Raw genomic sequence first — 19978 nt, forward strand, 5'->3', positions numbered from 1 at the left:
TTCTCCTGCCTCAGCCTCCCGAGTAGCTGGGACTACAGGCGTGCGCCACTATGCCCAGCTAATTTTTCTATTTTTTTTTTAGTAGAGATGGGGTTTTACCATGTTGGCCAGGTTGGTCTGGATCTCTTGACCTCGTGATCTGCCTGCCTCAGCCTCCCAAAGTGCTGGGATTACAGGCATGAGCCACTGCGCCTGGCCAGGAGTTCTATTCTTGAAACTATAAAATCTTATCTGGAATTTTAAGAAACTCAACTGTCAGTGACATCGGAATCATCCAAAATGCTGAGTGGAATTTTCTAATTTCTTATTAGAGGATAATTTGAGGACAGAGTTGTAGAAAAATTGAACAAATGCTCCCTTTAAAAAAATAAGTTAAAAATTTAGATTTGTGGTTATTTTGTAAGTATTCACAATCTGCATGTAATCACCTTGAGAGAAACTTCAGTGTGTTTTTTTTTTTTTTGAGACAGAGTCTTGCTCTGTTGCCAGGCTGGAGTGCAGTAGTGCAATTGTGGCTCACTGCAACCTCTGCCTCCTGAGTTCAATTGATTCTCCTGCCTCAGTCTCTTGAGTAGCTGGGACTACAGGCGCGCACCACCATGCCTAGCTAAGTTTTGTAATTTTTAGTAGAGATGGGGCTTCTTCATGTTGGCCAGGATGGTCTTGATCTCCTGTCCTTGTGATCCGCCTGCCTCAGCCTCCCAAAGTGCTGGGATTACAGGCATGAGCCACTGCTCCTGGCCCAGTGTATCTTTTTAGCATGAGAAGAAACATGAACTTTCTATATGGTCTGTATGTTGATAGTCAAATAGAAGAGTTGTGTTAGCCCAATTGGTTTTTAATAATGGTGGTTAAGCCTACTTATGAATAGATTTTGATTTTATTCTTTGTAAGTTGTATAGTTAAAATTATTAATTGGAAGATGGTTTTGCAGAACAGTCTTGGAGAGTAAAGTTCATATATTCATAAGAATTGAACTTCCTGTGCTGAGTTCAGTAGGTTCAAGTGCTCCTGCAGATGGCAGCATTTATACTAATTAAACTTAATATATGCTATAACTAAATGAATTTTTCCATTGCTTTCTTTCAACATTAGGGAAAGTAAAATTATACATACAGCTTTATTCAGCGTGCTTTCAGATCCAATGTTCTTATTTTAGTTTAAAAGTTAATAGAAAGTTTATTCTCTATATAACATGGTAATTAAGAAATGAAGGTATTTGTCAATAATTGACACTATTTGTGTGTGTGTGTGTCAACATAGTTAAATTGTATACAAGCCCAGGAGTTTAATTTTACTTTTAGTCTCAGAGGTAGGAGAAATTTCTTTCCTGTCCTTTAGTGGGGACAATAGTTGATTTTTTAAATTTTTGTGGGGTACCAAACTAAGCTTAGTTTTTTTCAGCTGAAAAAAAGTAAAAATTATTGTCCCTATACTTTTCTTCAGACTTCGGCCTTTTCCTCTAAAGGTTTTTTGAATTCACTTTTAATTTTCTCAGTTAATCAGTCTTAGTTTTCCAGCTTTTCTCTTCATTCCCTTTTAAAAAATCACCATTGTAATGCATCATGATGACTCTTCATTCTTCCAAGAACTGTACATAATTTTCATTCTTTAATGCAAGTACTACTTCTTTAGTCAGCTTAAATGATAGTTTCTGCAGCTATCAGCCCATATAGTTAGTGATATTAAAGGGGCTGTGTGTTTCTTAATGTTTGTTTTAGCCTGCTTCCACAGTGTTCCAAGCCCATGGGGTTCTATAGTGCAGGCACTAAACATGGATATTTTGTCATTAGTGAAATGCTACCTTTCTCTTCATCTTTGCCTTTTTTAATTTAAAGTATTATTTGCAGTGGAATATTTGGATCCATCTCATACCTTACTTTCTTCTCCTCATCATCCCTCTTTGTCCTATATTGTATATCTTATTCCTTTTCTACTTCTGCATGGTTGTACTCCATGCCTCAGCTCCTGCATGTAGTTTCAACTCAGCAGCAGCGTAGAGAAAGTGTCTTGTCAGTGTCATGCTGCATCTGCCTTTTACTGGTATCTAAGCAACAGCAGCATGGGTTTGATACCCTGTGGGAAAATGTCCCACATGAGAATTTGTTATGTATGTGTAATGAAGGGGCTTTCTTTTGTTGAATTTAAACTCTTGAGACTCCTTCAGTACCTTCAGAACTGGTTTGATATAAAGGTAATTGATGCTATCATTTAGAATTAGTATCATTGGATTTGGCAGCACTTCCCACAAAATGTCAAACAAAAAGAAATTTTACTCCATTCTTGTTCTTTTTCATTGGAAATAGCATTCTAAATTGTAGTGGTAAATTATTTCCCTGAATCCCAGTGGTAGCCGACATACAATGGCAGCTTTCCAACGTATGCTTGCTTATCCATTTTACAGGTGTAGCAATGATGCAAATAGTCAGCTGCCCGTATGTAAAGACAGTCGCTACCACCAAGACCGGTAATTTTTAAAACCATCTTAGTTTGTTTTGTCTGTAAGTTGGCATGGTAGTGAATGTTGTTGTTTATCCTTTTATTTATTTTTTTGCCCAAGTGAGTGGATTTTTTTATATTTTTCTTTTTAATGAGCAGTATAAATGCAGTTGTCATATTTGGCCAACACTTAATTTTCCCAATTGCCTGTAGTATTAGCTTCTTTGGTTCACAAAAACAAATAAGGTCAGATCACTTTATATCTTAATTTATGTAATAAGTGTAAACAACTTCATTCTCATATTCATAACGTTTAATTTTATTTTTGATGTATGTTTTTAAGTTAAATATAAAAAAATCATTTCCATGTGTAAAGTGATGTGATTATGCTTGCATGCTAGTGAGATACGTGTGTGAATACATGTATATAGTATACATTTATATTTTAAAGCTATTGAAGTAAGATAACTACCTGAAACTTAAATTTAAGTATAGGATTTGAGGATTTTTTTTTTCCAGTTTTGATTCACATATCCTTATTTTAATAGTATTTTGCTTATATATTACCAGCTTATTTAGCTGTTTTGCAAAAAATAATATATCTTGGCTTGCCTTCTAAAACGTAGAAGAGCTTTCCTTTCTCTTAAGAAAAGAGTGAACAAAGAGTATAAGGGTATTTGAGTTAGTCATTTAGAATTGATAAACTCAGTCATTTGCTTTAAAACTGAGAATTTTATTCATACCCTTTTAGTTATCTTAAAATTAAAAAAATGATTTTCCTCAGGAAATATGTGTAGTAAATAACATTTGCTGTCTTCATTAGACTTTGAGAAATTATCTTTATAAAAATACATTTCTATTCATAAGTAGAGAATATACCATGTTTTTAAATATTTATTATGTTAAGACTTTGTCATAGGTGAGACCCAAATTTCTGACTGTTTTTAAGGATTGAATTTCTGTGTCTAATTGAGTTACAGGCGTTAGAACTAAAAATTCAGGGAAATAGAATTAAGTAGTATTTATGTAATTTTTGTTTTGTTCCAACTGGTCCATTCATTTATTAATATTTAATAGATTTAGCTTGTATTGTAAAGTTTTATTTTGCATTGCAGTTTGATACTTGGATCTGATTTTTTATTATTCTTTTTTTAGGTGTATTGCCAGGAATGGCCCCTCCTATTGTACCCATGATACATCCCCAGGTTGCTATTGCAGCTTCACCTGCTACCTTAGCTGGAGCAACAGCAGTTTCTGAATGGACTGAATATAAAACAGCAGATGGCAAGACATACTATTATAATAATAGAACATTAGAATCAACCTGGGAAAAACCTCAAGAACTAAAGGAAAAAGGTATATAGTGGTTTTAATGACTTGGGACATAGTATAAACTATAAGTAGAATGGTGTTTGAAATTCTCAATTTCTTTTTAACATATTTGAGGGATTTTCTAATTACGCAGTGGTTGGATTATTTATTTTTACTGAATTGATAAATATGTATTTATTTTAAAAACTAGTTCTTCTACTTAAACGTTTGTCGTCATTTTTTCCATCTGGAGAAATTGTTACACATATGTATGTATGTATGTACATATTTTTACTGTTAGGAGTTTTCTAATTATCATGTTGCCTAATTGTAATCATTGTTGAGATTGATAGTACAGATCAGGAAGGAATGTATTTTTTGTATGTGTTCTGACAAAAAATTTAGGCCCTTAGAGTCTTTGATGTAGACGATTCATAGTTTTCTATATTACAAGCTCTTACTTTTATTATTTTTAAAATTCAGGACAGAGTCTCACTGTGTTGCCCAAGCTGATCTTGAACTCCTGGGCTTACACAGTCCTTCTGTTTCAGCTTCCCTGTTAGTTGAGAATTACAGGTATATGTCACTGTGCCCAGCTCACCAAACCCCTTTTTCTATTCCTAAGTATCCTTAGTATCTTACCCCTTTTAGCAAAATGAATGATTGCTACAAATGATATATGAATGACCTGAAAGATTTAATGTCCCTTTGAAGTCAGTAGGTCTTCTTCAAATCATATACTTACCTGATTGGTATAGCAAGGTATTTGAAGTTGAGCATTACATAAGATTCAAGTCAATGATATGATAAGGAAGGATGTTTTATCTTTATGGTTAATACTTGGAAATGGAATATCTTAATTGCTTATTCTTTGAAAGTTCTTAGAAAATTACATCAAAACCTTTGACATTATCTTAATTTTTTAATAGAAAAGTTAGAAGAGAAGATTAAGGAGCCAATTAAAGAACCCTCTGAAGAGCCTCTGCCAATGGAGACGGAGGAGGAGGATCCTAAAGAAGAGCCTATAAAGGAGATAAAGGAGGTAAAGGGCCATGGCCCGTTAACCTGGGAGCTACATTAATTGTTTCCTGCAGCTTACTTGTATCTGAGTATCTATTTGGTAGACTTAAAAAATCTGATCTCTGAAATTTTAGGATTCTTGGAAGTTCTTAATTTAGTTTTTTCTTTGAAAGTATCATTAAATCACTTCTTGTACTAAACTGAGACGTGTAGAAAGAAGGGCCTTGGACCAGAGCTTGGACTTGATCTCCAACCTTCTGACTTACGAACTGACTGGTATATGTTAAAATTATGAGTGTAACTTCATATTTGGGGAATGTTAGACATATTTTTCCTTTCTGCTGTTGTGTTCTTGCATAGCATGATCCATATATAGCACTGAGAGTTTATTCAGTGAAGGACCAATGGTACTCATGTTTCAGTACTAGGAAAGCTAGCAGAAATGAGAAACAACCTTAATTGAAGAGGTCTGTTCTGTATTTCTCCATATCTGCTCCTAAGCACATGGTTAGTGAGTCTATAAGATAGAACCAGCTGCTGCTGCTGGATTCTGCTATTGTGAAATTCAGATCTTTCTGTGGGATAAGGATTTAGAACTTCCTTAGAAATTCCTACTTGAGTCCCCCGTCTTCATTCTAGCAGCAGTTTTCATGTTGATTGTACTTTGAGCTGTTTGCATTCATGCTTTTGTGGAATAATCAGATATAGTTATGCAATATTAATTAAATAGGAGTAATATCATTTCTTGTAGGAGCCCAAAGAAGAAGAGATGACTGAAGAAGAGAAGGCTGCCCAGAAGGCAAAGCCGGTTGCTACTACTCCTATTCCTGGTACTCCATGGTACGTATTTGGCTCAATTAGTAATTTTTAAAAATCATATTTGATTGTTAACTGGTTTTTTTGTAGAAAGAAAAAGTACTTCAAAGTGTATGTCAAATATGTTTTTATCTAAATACTTTGGCCTTTGTTGTATCTGAGTTATTCAAAACTAAAATTCAATTACTATAAGTATCTTCCCTCCTGGTACTACTCTGCATTAATGTGTATTGTTCACAATTATAGATATGACCACTGCGAGATCCTGAATCTACTTTTTGTTTAAAATATTTTAAATTTGTTTTTGCCTGTTTACTCACTATGTGATTACATTTATAGAATTGTGTAAATTTATGTCTTTTAATCTAAGTGTGGCATACCTCATTTTATAGTGCTCTACTGTCTTGTGCTTCATAGATACTGTGTTTTTAAAAATTGAAAGTTTTGTGGCAACCCTGTGTCTGACAAGCCTATTAGTGCCATTTTTTCAACAGCACATGCTCATTTTTTTGTCTCTTTTGTCACATTTTGGTAATTCTTGGGATGTTTCAAGTTTTTTCATTATTATATCTGTTATGGTGATCTGTGATCAGCGATCTTTGATGTTACTGTTGTAATTGTTTTGGGGTGCCACAAATCATACCCATGTAAGATGGTGAACTTAATTGATAAGTGTGTGTGATCTAGCTGCTCCTCTGACTGGCTGTTCCCCATCTCTCGTTCTCTCCTTGGGTGTCCATTTTCCCTGAGACACAACAGTATTGAAATTAGGCCAATTAGTAGCCCCATAATGGCCTCAAAGTTTCAAGTGAAAAGAAGAGTCACATACCTCTCACTTTAAATCAAAAACTAAACATGATTAAGCTTAGTGAGGAAGGCATGTCAAAAACTAAGATAGGCTGAAAGCTAGGCCTCTTTGGCAAAACGGCCATGTTGTGAATGCAAAAGAACTTGAAGGAAATGAAAAGTGCTATTCCAGTGAACATAAGGATGATAAGAAAGCTTTATTCCTGATATGGCGAAAGTTTGAGTGGTCTGGATAGATAATCAAACCAGCCACAACATTTCATTAAGCCAAAGCCTAATCCACAGCAGGAGAGGCCTTACCTCTCATTGGTTCTATGAAGGCTGAGAGTGGTGAGAAAGCTGCAGAAGAAGAGTTGGAAGCTAGCAGAGGTTGGTTCATGGGATTTAAGAAGCTGTCTCCATTAACAAAAATGCAAGGAGAAGCAGCATGTGCTGATGTAGAAGCTGTACCATTTATCTAGAAGATCAAGTTGAGGTCATTGATGAGGGCAGTTACATTAAACAACAGATTTTCAGTGTAGATGAAACAGCCTTCTATTGGAAGAACATGCCATCTAGCACTTCGATAGCTAGAGAGGAGAAGTCACTGCCTGACTTCAAAGGATGGGCGGACTTTCACCATCTCTCTGGTGACTTAAGTTGAGACCATTGCTCATTTACCGTTTTGAAAAATCCTACGGCCTTAAGAATGATGCTAAATCTACTCTGTTTGTACTTTATAAATAAAACAGCAAAGCCTGGATAACAGTACATCTGTTTATAGCGTGGTTTACTGAATTAAGCCCACTGTTGAGATTTACTGGTCAGAAAAAAATTTTTTCCCCTCAAAATATTACTGTTAATTGACAAACACCTCTTCACCCAAGAGCTGTGTTAGAAATGTATGAGGAGATGAATAGTGTTTTCATGCCTGATAACAACATCCAATCTGCAATGGATCAAGGAGTCATTTTGACTTTCAAGTCTTATTACTGAAGAAACACATTTCATCAGGCTATAGCTGCCATACATTGTGATTCCTCTGGTGGATCTGGGCAAAGTCAATTGAAAACCTTCCGGAAACGATTCACCATTCTAGATGCCATTAAGAACACTGGTGATTTATGGACAAGGTCCAGATATCAACATTAACAGGAATTTGGAGGAAGTTGATACCAACTCTCATGGATGACTTTAGTGAAGGAAGTCACTGCAGAGTGGTGGAAATAGCAAGAGAACTAATATCAGAAGTGAGCCTGAAAATGTGCCAGAATTGCTGCAATCTAATGAGTACACTTTAATGGGTCAGGAGTTGCTTCTTATGTATGAGCAAAGAAAGTGAATTCTTGAGATAGAATCTACTGTTGAAGATACTGTAAACGTTGAAATAATAAAGGATTTAGAATGTTACCTAAACTTGGTGGATAAAGCAGCAACAGGGCTTCAATTTTGTTTGATCCCAAACTTTAAGGAAGTCCTACTGTGGGTAAAGTGCTATCAAACAGCATCACATGCTACAGAGAAATCTTTTGGGAAAGGAGGGGTCAATTGATGTAGCAAACTCCATATTTGTCTTATTTTAAGAAATTGCCATAGCTACCCCAGTCATCGGCAACCACCATCCTGATGAGTCATCAGCCATCGAGATTGAGGCACGACCCTCCACCAGCAAAAACATTATGATGGGCTGAAAGCTCAGATGATTGTTAGCATTTTTTTTTTAGCAATAAAGTATTTTTAAATTATGGTATGTACATTGGGGTTTTTTTTGGACATAATGGTATTGCACTCTAAATAGACTACAGCATGATGTAAACATAACTTTTGTATGTGCTGGTATACAAACATTTTGAGATTTACTTTATTGCAATATTTGCTTTATTGCAACATTTGCTTTATTGTGGTGGTCTGGAGCTGAGCCCACAATATCCAAGGTATGCCTGTCTAATTCTTATTTTCCTCTCATCTTGTTTTTCCCTTTTCTTCCTTTTACCATATCAGTGCTGCTTTTCTAGTTCCTGTTCCAGCTTATTTAATCTGTATATCATCCACACATTGCAATGATTTGGCTTGTTTCTGAAGTCTTGTAATCTGTAGGTTCCCTTCTAACTTTTCCTTGTTTTTGTTATTGAAGAAATAAATGTTTTTCCTATAGTGTTTCCAAATCTGGGTTTGTCCCCATGGTACTGTCTAATAGGGTCCTCCATGGTACTGTTTAATACAGGGTGTTCCATTCCTGAATTTACTGCAAACAGGCAAGCAGATCTAGAAGTGTGATCAGATTCATATTTAATCTTTTTGGCAAGCCTAATTCATAAATGATGATGATTATTGCGTAGATCAGAGGTTTTCCACTAGGAGTAATTTCACCCCCAGTGGGCATTTGGCAATGCCTGGAGACATTTTCAGTTGTCAAAACTTGGAGGGTGTAAGTATCATCTAGCAGGATAGAGGCCAGGGATACTCTAAACATCCTGTTTATGCACAGGACTGCTCCCAACAAGAATTATTTAGCCCAATATGTCAGTAGTGTGAGATTGAAAAACTCGGGCCTAGATCAATTAAATCATTAGCCCATTTATGCCTAAGATTGCACATTTTTTTTTTTTTTGGGTGAAAAATCAGATCTTGGCAATGAGCCAATATATTAACTCCCGCAAGCTTAGCATTCCAGTAATGGAACACTAGGCATAAATGGGTTAAGGGTTGAAAGTAGTGCTAATGTATCTTTTATTCCCTTTTAATTTATTAACTGAGATGCTTGTAGAGAGATACTTTCCCTTATCAGCATTGGTCGTTTAGAGGTACAAATTGTATAGGAGGGGAAGGACTTAGCAGTTTCAGAATAGTGAGTTGGTTTGAGTATTATTAATTCATAGATAAAATATATTTTCTGTATTTTTAATCAATTGCAATTTTTATTCTTATTGGTGTTTAAAATCGTCTCATCTTTAGTCAGGAGAAGACTCTTGCAATGACTCTTCAGGTCTTTTGGTTACAATCCTGTATTTTATAGGTTCCCTGTTTTCTGCTATGACGAGGTGTTCTAGGCTTATTTTGTATATTTCCTGTCTCAGACTTAAACTCAGCCATTTTTCTAGGGTCCCTGGGCATTTTTGTGGGAAGTGGATAGTTTGCAATTGAATTAGTCATTATTTTTAGACTTCTTTGGTAGACACAGCTGGAAGATACACACAATCAGAGGTACAGCATGAGTTCATACCATTAATTGCCGTTCAGATCTACCTCAAGATTTTTATTGAACTTCATCATCTATCTTACTTCAGTATCTCATTTCTTGCTGAAAATTCTGTTTCTCAATGATAGTGATCTAATTACCCATTTGCTTTTCTCACACACAAGTCACTGAGTAACAGTACTAAAACTATCACTAACAATATGATTACTGAAGATAGTTTTTTAAAAAATTATGTTTAGGGCAAGTTGCTCTAGGAATGCATAATCAAATTACTGTGTTTTAAAGGCATTTGGAATAGTTGTTTCCTGTATAATTTCTGTATAATTATTCCACTAACTATTACACAGGCTCATTTAAAAAAATAATTATGGAAAATATTTACTTAGTTTCAAAGTCAAAGTTATGAAAATAGTCTGTATTCCCAGAATATGTTCCTGGGTTGTGGTTTCTCTGTTTGAATATTATGAATGAAAAGTTAATAACCAACTCCAAACCCCATTGATTTGGAGCTTTATGGTCCTCATTAATTTTCAGACTTGGGTTCGTCCCCCACCTCCTGTTCTTCAAATGAGATAATTATTGATTTTTTTTTTTTAAGTGACAGGGTCTTGCTCTGTCACCCAGGCTGGAGTACAGTGGCACAATGATAGCTCACTGCCTTAGCCTCCTGCCTCTTGAGTAGGTGGGACTACAGGTGCATGCCAGCATGCCTGGCTATTTTTGTATTTTATTTTTTATTTTTTGTAGAGATGGGAGATCTCACTTTGTTGCCCAGGCAGGTTTCAAACGCTGGCTTCAGGTGATCCTCCCACCTCAGCATCTCAAAGTGCAGACTTGAGGAGTATGGGCGTGAGCCACCATGCCCAGCGGATCCATCGTTTAATTCAGATTATTTCCTGGCATCTCCATTCTGTTCTTGAGCCAATCCAGTAAAATTTAATTTCAGTTATTTTTAATTTCTAAATTTTCCTTATGGTTGTTTTTTGAATTTTATATTTCACTACTGAGAACGTTTTTCATTTAAGTGTGTTTTTCTTTATCTCAGGGAAGCCTAGTTATTGTTGCTTTAAAGTTTTTGACTTCCTTAACATAGGAGGTTTAGTCTGATCATTTCATCTTGTAAGTTACCCTGGGCTTGACAGCTGTTGAATAGCTTGGTAATCAGGCCATAAAGACTTAGTTTCTATTGGAGTTTTAGCTGCCATCCTACTGCAACCGTGCCACTCTGCAACCAGGGATCACCCTCAGGATAGAGCTGTGAGGTGGGAGGTGGGTGAAATGGAGAGATTTATTCCCTTGCAGTTGTTTCTCTAAATTTTGACTGTCCTCCATATTGCTTTCTGTTTATTTATTAAGACTGTACAGAGTCTGAATGTAGTTGTATTTTGTTTTTTTTCTTTGAGTTTTCTAATTGTAATTTATAGGACCAGTGGGTTGTAGTGGGCTGCAGTGTATGATGCATAATACAATTGGTACTTTACTTTCTTTTAGGGGGACTGGGTCTCGTTTTGTTGCTTAGTCTGGAGTGCAGTGGTGCCATCACAGCTCACTGCAGCCTTGACCTCCAGGGCTCAGGTGATCTGCTCACCTTGGCCTCCTGAAGAGCTGAGACTACAGGTGCATGCAACCACATCCAGCTAATATTTTTAATTAATACTTTTTGTGGAGATGGGGTTTCGCTATTATTGCCTAGGCTGGTCTCAAACTCCTGAGCTCAAGTGAGCCACCATGCTGGGCCTTTTCTTTACTTTTGTTACAGATATAATTAGATCTTAAAATCTTCATAGGTTGTATTTGAGTACGTAATTTTGGTTTTTTAAGAAATATTAAGAACTATAGTAGGTAGGGTGCTATGTCTGTTGTTCTTTAGGTTTAGAACTGCTTAATAGTAGTATTGTTAGTTGCCATTAAACTCAATCTTGTTGATAGTTTATAATTTAGTACTCTCAAATTAAGTGTGCCAAACCAAGTTCCTAAGCATTCTAATCCTTGATCACAAATTGCTTTGCATTTCTTGGTTTTCTTAATTAATATGTTGATCTGGTATTTTTGAGTCATTGAGTTCTCTTCTAAAAACCATGTTTGGTTCTCTGCTAATAATCATTGGTAATCAGAACATGTCCTTCTTCAGTACTCTCATCTCCCCACTTGTAACAGGTTGAAAGTAGAAGTCCTAGCTATAAAATATGTTCTATAACATTAAAAGAATGATATTTTGAATCAATCCTTAGGTGTGTTGTTTGGACCGGTGATGAGCGGGTCTTCTTTTATAATCCCACCACTCGTCTTTCTATGTGGGACCGACCTGATGATCTGATTGGCAGGGCAGATGTTGACAAAATTATTCAGGAGCCCCCTCATAAAAAAGGAATGGAAGAATTGAAGAAACTAAGTAAGTTTTAAATTAGGAATTTATCCACTGATTTTAACATTTTTTTCATATTTTTTTATAGAAAATGTGGGGGTTATTTAGAAACCCTTTTTTTCAAATAATATAAGCAGTGTTAGAAAGGAAAAAATAGACTGATATGCTAGTTTGAGTGAAATAATAGAGATTTAAAATATGGAGAGAATTTGGATAAGATTGTGCATCGGAAAATGTGTGTGTCTTTAATTTATTGTCCTACTCAAGATTTTCAGTTAGATCAAGATATGGTTGGCACAGTTGCTGCTTGCTTAGTGCTTATCAATACTACTAAAATGCTCCTCAGTGGGCCTTTTAGCACCTTTTGCAACTTGTAATATATTTCTTGAAATAATTCAGCATAAATTTTTTAAAAATACAAAATCTCAGTCTTTTGCAGTAGATGGTAAGACCCTTATATTCCTGAGAATAGACACCTAAACCTTACTAAGAGATTATCTTTTAGTCTGCCTCATATTCAGAGGACATTCTAATATATTGAGTACAAATATTTATACATAATTTTTGTTGTGTATTTCTTATTGGTAATTTGCTCTTGTATTGACATGATAGTGTTTTTATAGAACTGTGGCCCTCATGTGGTGTAGAAGCAAGATAAATGAATTATTTAATACTTTTAATGAAATAAATCCTAGTGTGTATCATTTATAGTGATTGAGACATTTTCATGCATTGTATATACGTACTGACATTTGCAGTTTATAAGTAATTTCTGAATCAGTGCAACTTTGCCTATCCGGTGCTGAAGGTACTAGGCTCACCTTCAGCAATATTTGTTTTATAGATATGATAATAATACTTGATAGCTATGGTATTGAATGATGTTGAAAAAATATGTGATTTGCTTTTGTTTTTCATGAATTTGTTTTTAAATATGTGATTTATTCCTTTGATAAATATGTTAACATTGCATCGTTAAAAGGTGATGTAAATCCTGAATCAAGACAGCTTTATTTTATATATTTGTAAATTTAAGGTTTGGGCAAGAAACATTTCAAAATGAATTGAAAATTTAATGTAAAGGGAGGATAAATAGAGTATAGAATTATGCTTTGTTTAATGTTTTATAAAGGGGTGAATATTAAGAGGTGAATATTTTATGTAAACAGTAACTTTTAAAAAGAAGAGTTTGTGAAATAGATGCATATGGCTTTGTAACAGTATTTGAAATGTTTTTGCCAGGGCACCCAACTCCAACAATGCTGTCGATCCAAAAGTGGCAATTCTCTATGAGTGCAAGTGAGTGAACTAACTATAAATTGCTTTAATACTATTCAAGTGTTCTGGTAGTGATTAGCAGAAGGATTCATGCCTAAATATTTTAATTAAATTTTGTCTTACAGTTAAAGAAGAACAAGAATTAATGGAAGAAATTAATGAAGATGAGCCTGTTAAAGCAAAAAAACGGAAGTAAGTAATACATAGAGTTTGATTCAGGTAGATTATATCTTTTAAAAGTTTATTTGGTAATAATTTGTGATTGGAAGGGACAGGTAATGTGAATATTGTTAGGAGACAGCAGTCATGGTTGCTTGCTTAGGCCTGATATTAAATAGCTTTTTTATTGTTGAAAATGTGCCCCTTCTGTTGCTAGATTTGTAGAAGATTTGGGTATTCATGTATGTATTATGAAGCCAGGTGATAGTTTTGGAATGAATTCTTTTTAGAAATTTATTAGGTCTCAATTTTATAAAAAATTAGTTTCCTCCCTCAGGTAGACCCCAGCAGATGCCATTCCAGAGAGCTCATAAAAACAGACACAGCCTTCTCCCTCTTTGTGTAGTTATCTTACGACTTATTGTCTTTACTTCTTGCTGAGGAGTGAACCCATAAGCTTAGGAAGTGCTCTGTGAAAAAGAGACTGCTAAGAAGTAGAGGCATTATTAGCTTGGCCAGTGCTCTAGAGTTGGGTAAAATGCAAATGTTATGGGAGGGGGAGGGTGGGGTAGAGGGTATGCATGTGTGGGGAATGGGACCATTATTTAGCAGCAAAAAGGAAAGTTTGAAGACATTAACAGGAACTGGTTAATCGTAGTCCTTATCTGAGAAGGACAGATTGAATGCAGCCAAATTAATGGCAAGGAAATCAGTGAGACAACCCCTATAAAGGGTAATTCTTTTTAAAAAAAATTTTTATTGGCAACAACATAAAAGAAAGATATGAAAGAGAATCACTCATAATCTATCAGCATAACATAGCTATTCTCATTTTTGCAATTGACTTTTTAGTTCTTGACCAAATGTAATTTTTATTAGTTGTGATTAACTGATTTTGTGCTTGTTTTAAAAAAAAACCAAAAAACCTAGAATAAGACATTTGTTTTCTTAATTATTATAAATGACTGTATTCATTCTGTTTATGTATCATAATTTTGGATGTTCCTACAATGTTAAACTTTTAGGTTGTTTTTAATTGTTTGTTCTTATAGACAACTCTGTAAGGTTTTTAACTGCTTTTATCAGGAGAATGTCAAAGAAGTCCTTTATGTGGATTGCCCGAGCTTCTCTATTTAGGTACAAAGCTAAAAGCCTATTTTTCCTGGCTTAGTTTTTCTTTTATTTCCTTAATTGAGATAGATAGTGATAGTTTGTATTGTGACATTTTCATTTAGTATAGTTTTATAAAGGTTATTTGTTTTCATTAGTTATTATATTTCTTGGATGTCTTTTAACTCTTTAAACAGTTTAAAAATTATTATTATAAGAGGGTATATTGTTTGGCAAATTGCTTTTACCTGTTTGTTTTGTGCATATCTTAGGTCACAGACTATCTCGCTAAGTTCCTGCAGGTCACGGACTATGCCTCCTATTTCTTTTGATTCATTCCCTAAGTTGCTAAGTACCTCTCACTTGCATTTGTGGGTTAGCCTTAGTCCTTTTAAATCTCCAGGGCTACCTACAGTTCCCTGTATAGCATGCTTTTGAATTTCCACATGTTCTCTTTTCCTGATTCCATTAAGTTTGTATAGGGAATAAGAGCCAATTTTAAAAATATACTTAGCAGATCATATTTAAGAAGGAAGATCTGCTGAAATATACACAGATATTATTGAATTACATACTTTTTTGGATTATTTACATGCATGGGCCTTTTTCGTAGTGCATATATTTGGGAGGTGCCATGATTCCATGTTTGCAATCCCACTTGAGTACCACACAGAAACAGGGTTGCCCTTACCCCTGAGGTGCATTTTTGGAGGAACAAGAAGTAGGCTAGTCATTGATGAACAGTTCTAATTCCACCTAACTACTCCTGGGCCCATGTTGCTCTCTGGGACCTGTCCTTCAACTTAAATCTCAACTTATCACCCAGAAAGTGAGTAATAAAATGTCAGGTAGGTAAGGTATATATATATATATCTTACATATTCACTTGGCCAAGATTGCAGATATTTTAGTTTTATATTTAAAATAAATGTTTGAGATTTCTAAAACATAATACCACTTAATACCAATTTTTATTAGATTTTACAAAATATTTTATGTACTTATAATGTAAAACATTTTGGAAAATACTGTTCTTTCTGTATTTCAAGAACTAAAAAAATTATGTTCTGTGCTGTTTGATTCTGACACATAGAGGGTTACTTCAGAAACTGTTTTTTTTAAAGTAAGATTGTTGACTTTTTGTGTTATTAACCAGTGTCAGGGAGAGACAGCACATTAAAGGTGTAGCTTTTTTTCTAATAATGAAGCCATTGTAAATCATTAGAAGCCCATTTTAATTTTGTTATTATGAAAGTTGTTTATCCCTTAGAGTTCATTTGAAACCCTCAGTATAATCTGTTTTTGCCAAAAATATGCTGCTCAGTAGTGAGTCTTGAAAATTCCATTGATTTTAAGATTTCTAATAAGATCTGTTAATTGATATTTTGTCAGTTGATGTCTTATATTTTATTTTTTATAGGAGAGATGATAATAAAGACATTGACTCAGAGAAAGAAGCTGCCATGGAAGCTGAAATTAAAGCTGCCCGAGAAAGGGCCATTGTCCCTCTGGAGGCTCGAATGAAGCAGTTCAAGGACATGCTGCTAGAGAGAGGGGTCAGAAAACAATCTTTGGGGGAGATATTTCTGTTTTGTATAAGTAATATAAATATGTCTTGCTAAAAGGTCAAATCTAAGGTTAGTGCTCATGTTATGGGGGGGCTAAGGGGGCTGTATCAAATTACTGTACATTTTTTCCAACAGCCTTTTTCTTGGCTAATCTTATATTTAACTAAGTGCCATTTTACTGTCCTTTTAAGTACAAATAACACTTAACATTTATTGGGTCATTAAATTGTGGTGAGTAATATGACGAGTATTAACATTACAGAATGGCGGACTACTTGGGATAGGTAAGGTATATATGATTATTCTTCCTTTAATATCTTCAGAATGGCTTTTGTTAAAGGAGAACTGATATTTTGTGATATTATTAGCAACTTAATTGAGAAAGGATTTCAATTACTTGGTTATATTCACAGATTCATTTGAATAAGTAAAATTGTTCAATTTTAAATCACAACATTGTTCACAAGATTGGAGCAAGCATGAGAAATCAAAATACAGATCTTCAAGGCTTTTTCTGATGTGCTGATTTTTAAAATGTCACACAGTAGTGGTTATTTTAATGAGTAATTAAGTGTGTTATTTCTATATAATACAGGGACATTCAGAGCCAATTAGTGTGGAAATTTGCTGTTGCTAGCCTCCCACTGCTTGTCATTTATTAGTAATGGAAACTTCAGTATGGTTTTATGTCTCCTTTATAAACAGATATCCTGTAGATTTCAAGCAAAATTATGACCTTTAAATTTTTCTAGCAAACTTAATTATGAGGCAATACATTTTTATTTTAAAGGTGTCTGCTTTTTCAACATGGGAGAAGGAGTTGCACAAGATAGTTTTTGATCCTCGGTACTTACTTCTCAATCCTAAAGAGAGAAAACAGGTAAAAGGAAAATGGCATTATCTAAGAATGTATATCACTTGCCAACATAATTTTAAATTATAGGGAATAAAGTACCATTCCTTTTTTTTTTTCCCCAATATAGCATTTCAAAAACATAGTCTTGCATATTATGTGTCTATATGTAGACATTTCTATCTCAGAATTCTTGGATATTTTTGCTCTTATGAGCATGGCTTTTGTGTTGTAAACATTTTGTCCTTATGCCTCATAAACCTAGGTTCTGTGTAGTATGATTTTAAAATTCACTTCAAATGCATTTATTAATTTGCTTTTTTTTGGCAAATAGTACAAATTTAGAGTAGAAAAATGCAAAATACAGATGAGTAAAGAGGAAAAAAACCCCACTGTAATCCTATCCAATAGGTATGACTACCATTGAACACCCTGGTTTATTATTGAATACCAAACAGCCTTCTTGATCATTATGCCAGTATGTACATATACATGTATATGTGTGTCCTATAGACAGTACTTGAACATACGTTTATGTCTAATACACAACTACACAGACAAAGTTCACATCTAAGTAGCACCTGTTAAAATATCTGTTTTCATCATAAACTCAGAAACAGTGGATACATCAGGGTCCCTGTTGAATTAGTGTTGCCTTGTTACTAAGTTGCCATTTATTCTCATGATGATTCAGTAACACATATCATTTCATGAGTGCTTCTTCTAAAGCATTGCACACTTCCAACTTACATAATTTCTGAATTACCTGAACTGTCCTGACACTGATCTCCGTAAAATGGTGAGTATGTGGAACCACTTGCTATAGGGCTGTTAAGCTGTAAGATTTCTTTTGATAACAGTAGTGCCCATCTTTGATATTTTTAATGTAACAATTGGAATAATTCTTCAAACTGTGTGTGTCATTATGCATGTAGGTCTGATCATGGACTTGAATGGAGAAAATTTGCAATGTGCCAGATACATATTTTAGTACTTGGAATAGAAAGACATAACTTTCTCAATGTATTTGAATCTGCAGTTTAAGCTTTGTACTTTTTTTAAAAAAAAAACAAACTCTGAGTTTTTAATTCTCATTTCAGTTTATGGCCCTACCAAAATTTATAAACCAGCCTTGATTCTTTACTTTCCCCGCTACCTGTTTATCAGCAAATCTACAATCTACCTTCAAAAAAATTTTCAGAATCTCACCTTTTATTCATCATTCCCCCCATTAACACCCTAATCCAAGCCACCATGAACAACCCTTATCATCTGGTATAGCCTCTGGTTTATGTCCTTCATTCCATGTGTTCTTGTTTCTCTTTAGTCAAGTTCTTTTTCCACACAGCAGCCAGACTGATTTTAAAGTTTAAATGATATTAAATTAAGTCACTGTTCCCTTGCGTAAAACTGTCTAGTGCTTTCCATTTCATTGAGGATAAAATTGAAGCTCTTTTCACGCTCTCTTCTACATATACTTATCCCCATATACCTCTTGAAGGTCTTTTTAAATGTTTGTTGATTATAGCCACACTGTCCTGATATTACTTGAACACGCCAGTCACATTTTGGTATTTGCTATTCCTTCTGTCTGGAATGTTTTTCCTCCAGGTGTTAGCACAGCCAGCTTCATCATTTCATTAAGGTACTTGTCCAAGTGCCTTCTAATGAATACAAGTATTATCTCTGTGCCTTTTCTAATTTCTTCATAGTGGTCATGGCTCTAATTATATAAAATCATGTTTTTATTATCTGTCTCCACCTCCTGCAAAATATAAATTGTATAAGGATAGAAACTATGTCTTCCTTGCTTTATTTGTGGTGCCTAGAACAATGTCTGTCTGATCTAAGTATCTCTGAAGACGTTAAAATTTTTATGACATATTCCTCATGGTACTGTTACAGTGAAATTATAAATAACATTGAGAACTATAGTTCTTTCCCCAATTTTTGAAGCATTCTATAAGCTGATGGTGGTATCTCCTTAATAGAATTTCACTTGAAAAGAGAAAATATTATTCTAGTGTTTTCAATAAAACCTTGAGTTAAAAGTTCTCATGCCATTTATTTATTTATTTTAATTTTTAAAATTTATTTAGAGATGGAGTCTTGCTCTTTTGCCCAGGCTGGAGTGCAGTGGCGCCATCTTATCTTACTGCAACCTCCGCCTCTTGGGTTCAAGTGATCCTCCCACGTCAGCCTCCCAAGTAGCTGGGATTACAAGTGTGCACCGCCATTCCTGGCTAATTTTCGTCTCTTTAGTAGAGACAGAGTTTCACCATATTGGTCAGGCTGGTCTTGAACTGCCGACCTCAACTATTTTGCCCAACTTGGCCTCCCACAGTGTCTGGATTACAGGCGTGAGGCACCATGCCTCGCCTCTCATGCCTTTTATATGGAATTCTTCTTTCAGCAATCAGGATGTAAGAACTAAGACGAAGTAGTAGTTAACATTTGGCATTTAAATTTAAAAATAAACACTTTTTTTTTGAATACTTGGTTTTATTATTTGCATAGGAGTATAAAATAAAGGAACAACCAGAAAGTTGCTAGGTTGCACATTACACATTTACACTTTGTAATTTCATACTGCAAAGAGATTGACTTAGAAAACACTAATAACTTCATTGGAAATTCCTCATAATATAAAATTATATTTGAGTTGTCCTTTTCTAGTTATTTGTAGATTTATGTACATTCTGTATCATTATAAAAGATGTATTTTATGGCCATGTGTGGTGGCTCACGCCTGTAATCCCAACACTTTGGGAGGCCAGGGTGGGCAGATCGGTCAAGAGTTCGAGACCAGCCTGGCCAACATGGTGAAACCCCATCTCTACTAAAAATACAAAAATTAGCTGGGAGTGATGGCGGGAGGTGAGGCAGAGAGTCACTTGAACCCAGCAGGCAGAGGTTACAGTGAGCTGAGATCATGCCACTGCACACCAGCCTGGGCGACCCCCCCCCAAAAAAAAGATGTATTTTATATCATTGTAACCATACATTTTAACTTAGTATTTTCCTTTGATAAAAGGCCACTTAAGGGGTCTGGCATGTTTTTGTTTTATTTGTTA

The 19978-nt window shown here is 34.8% G+C and overlaps 1 protein-coding gene across 1 annotated transcript in view; it reads left to right on the plus strand.

The window, feature by feature from the left end:
- TCERG1 (transcription elongation regulator 1) overlaps window positions 1-19978 on the plus strand; it is a 63040-nt gene that overhangs the window by 18868 nt on the left and 24194 nt on the right. The window contains 10 exon segments of the mRNA XM_037733013.1: window positions 2405-2467; window positions 3595-3795; window positions 4680-4792; window positions 5522-5610; window positions 11803-11963; window positions 13179-13235; window positions 13340-13406; window positions 14460-14510; window positions 15904-16039; window positions 16842-16931. Coding sequence (XP_037588941.1) covers window positions 2405-2467; window positions 3595-3795; window positions 4680-4792; window positions 5522-5610; window positions 11803-11963; window positions 13179-13235; window positions 13340-13406; window positions 14460-14510; window positions 15904-16039; window positions 16842-16931 — 1028 coding nt within the window.

Source organism: Cebus imitator, unplaced genomic scaffold, assembly GCF_001604975.1.
Source record: "Cebus imitator isolate Cc_AM_T3 unplaced genomic scaffold, Cebus_imitator-1.0 Scaffold489, whole genome shotgun sequence".
NCBI lineage: Eukaryota > Metazoa > Chordata > Mammalia > Primates > Cebidae > Cebus > Cebus imitator.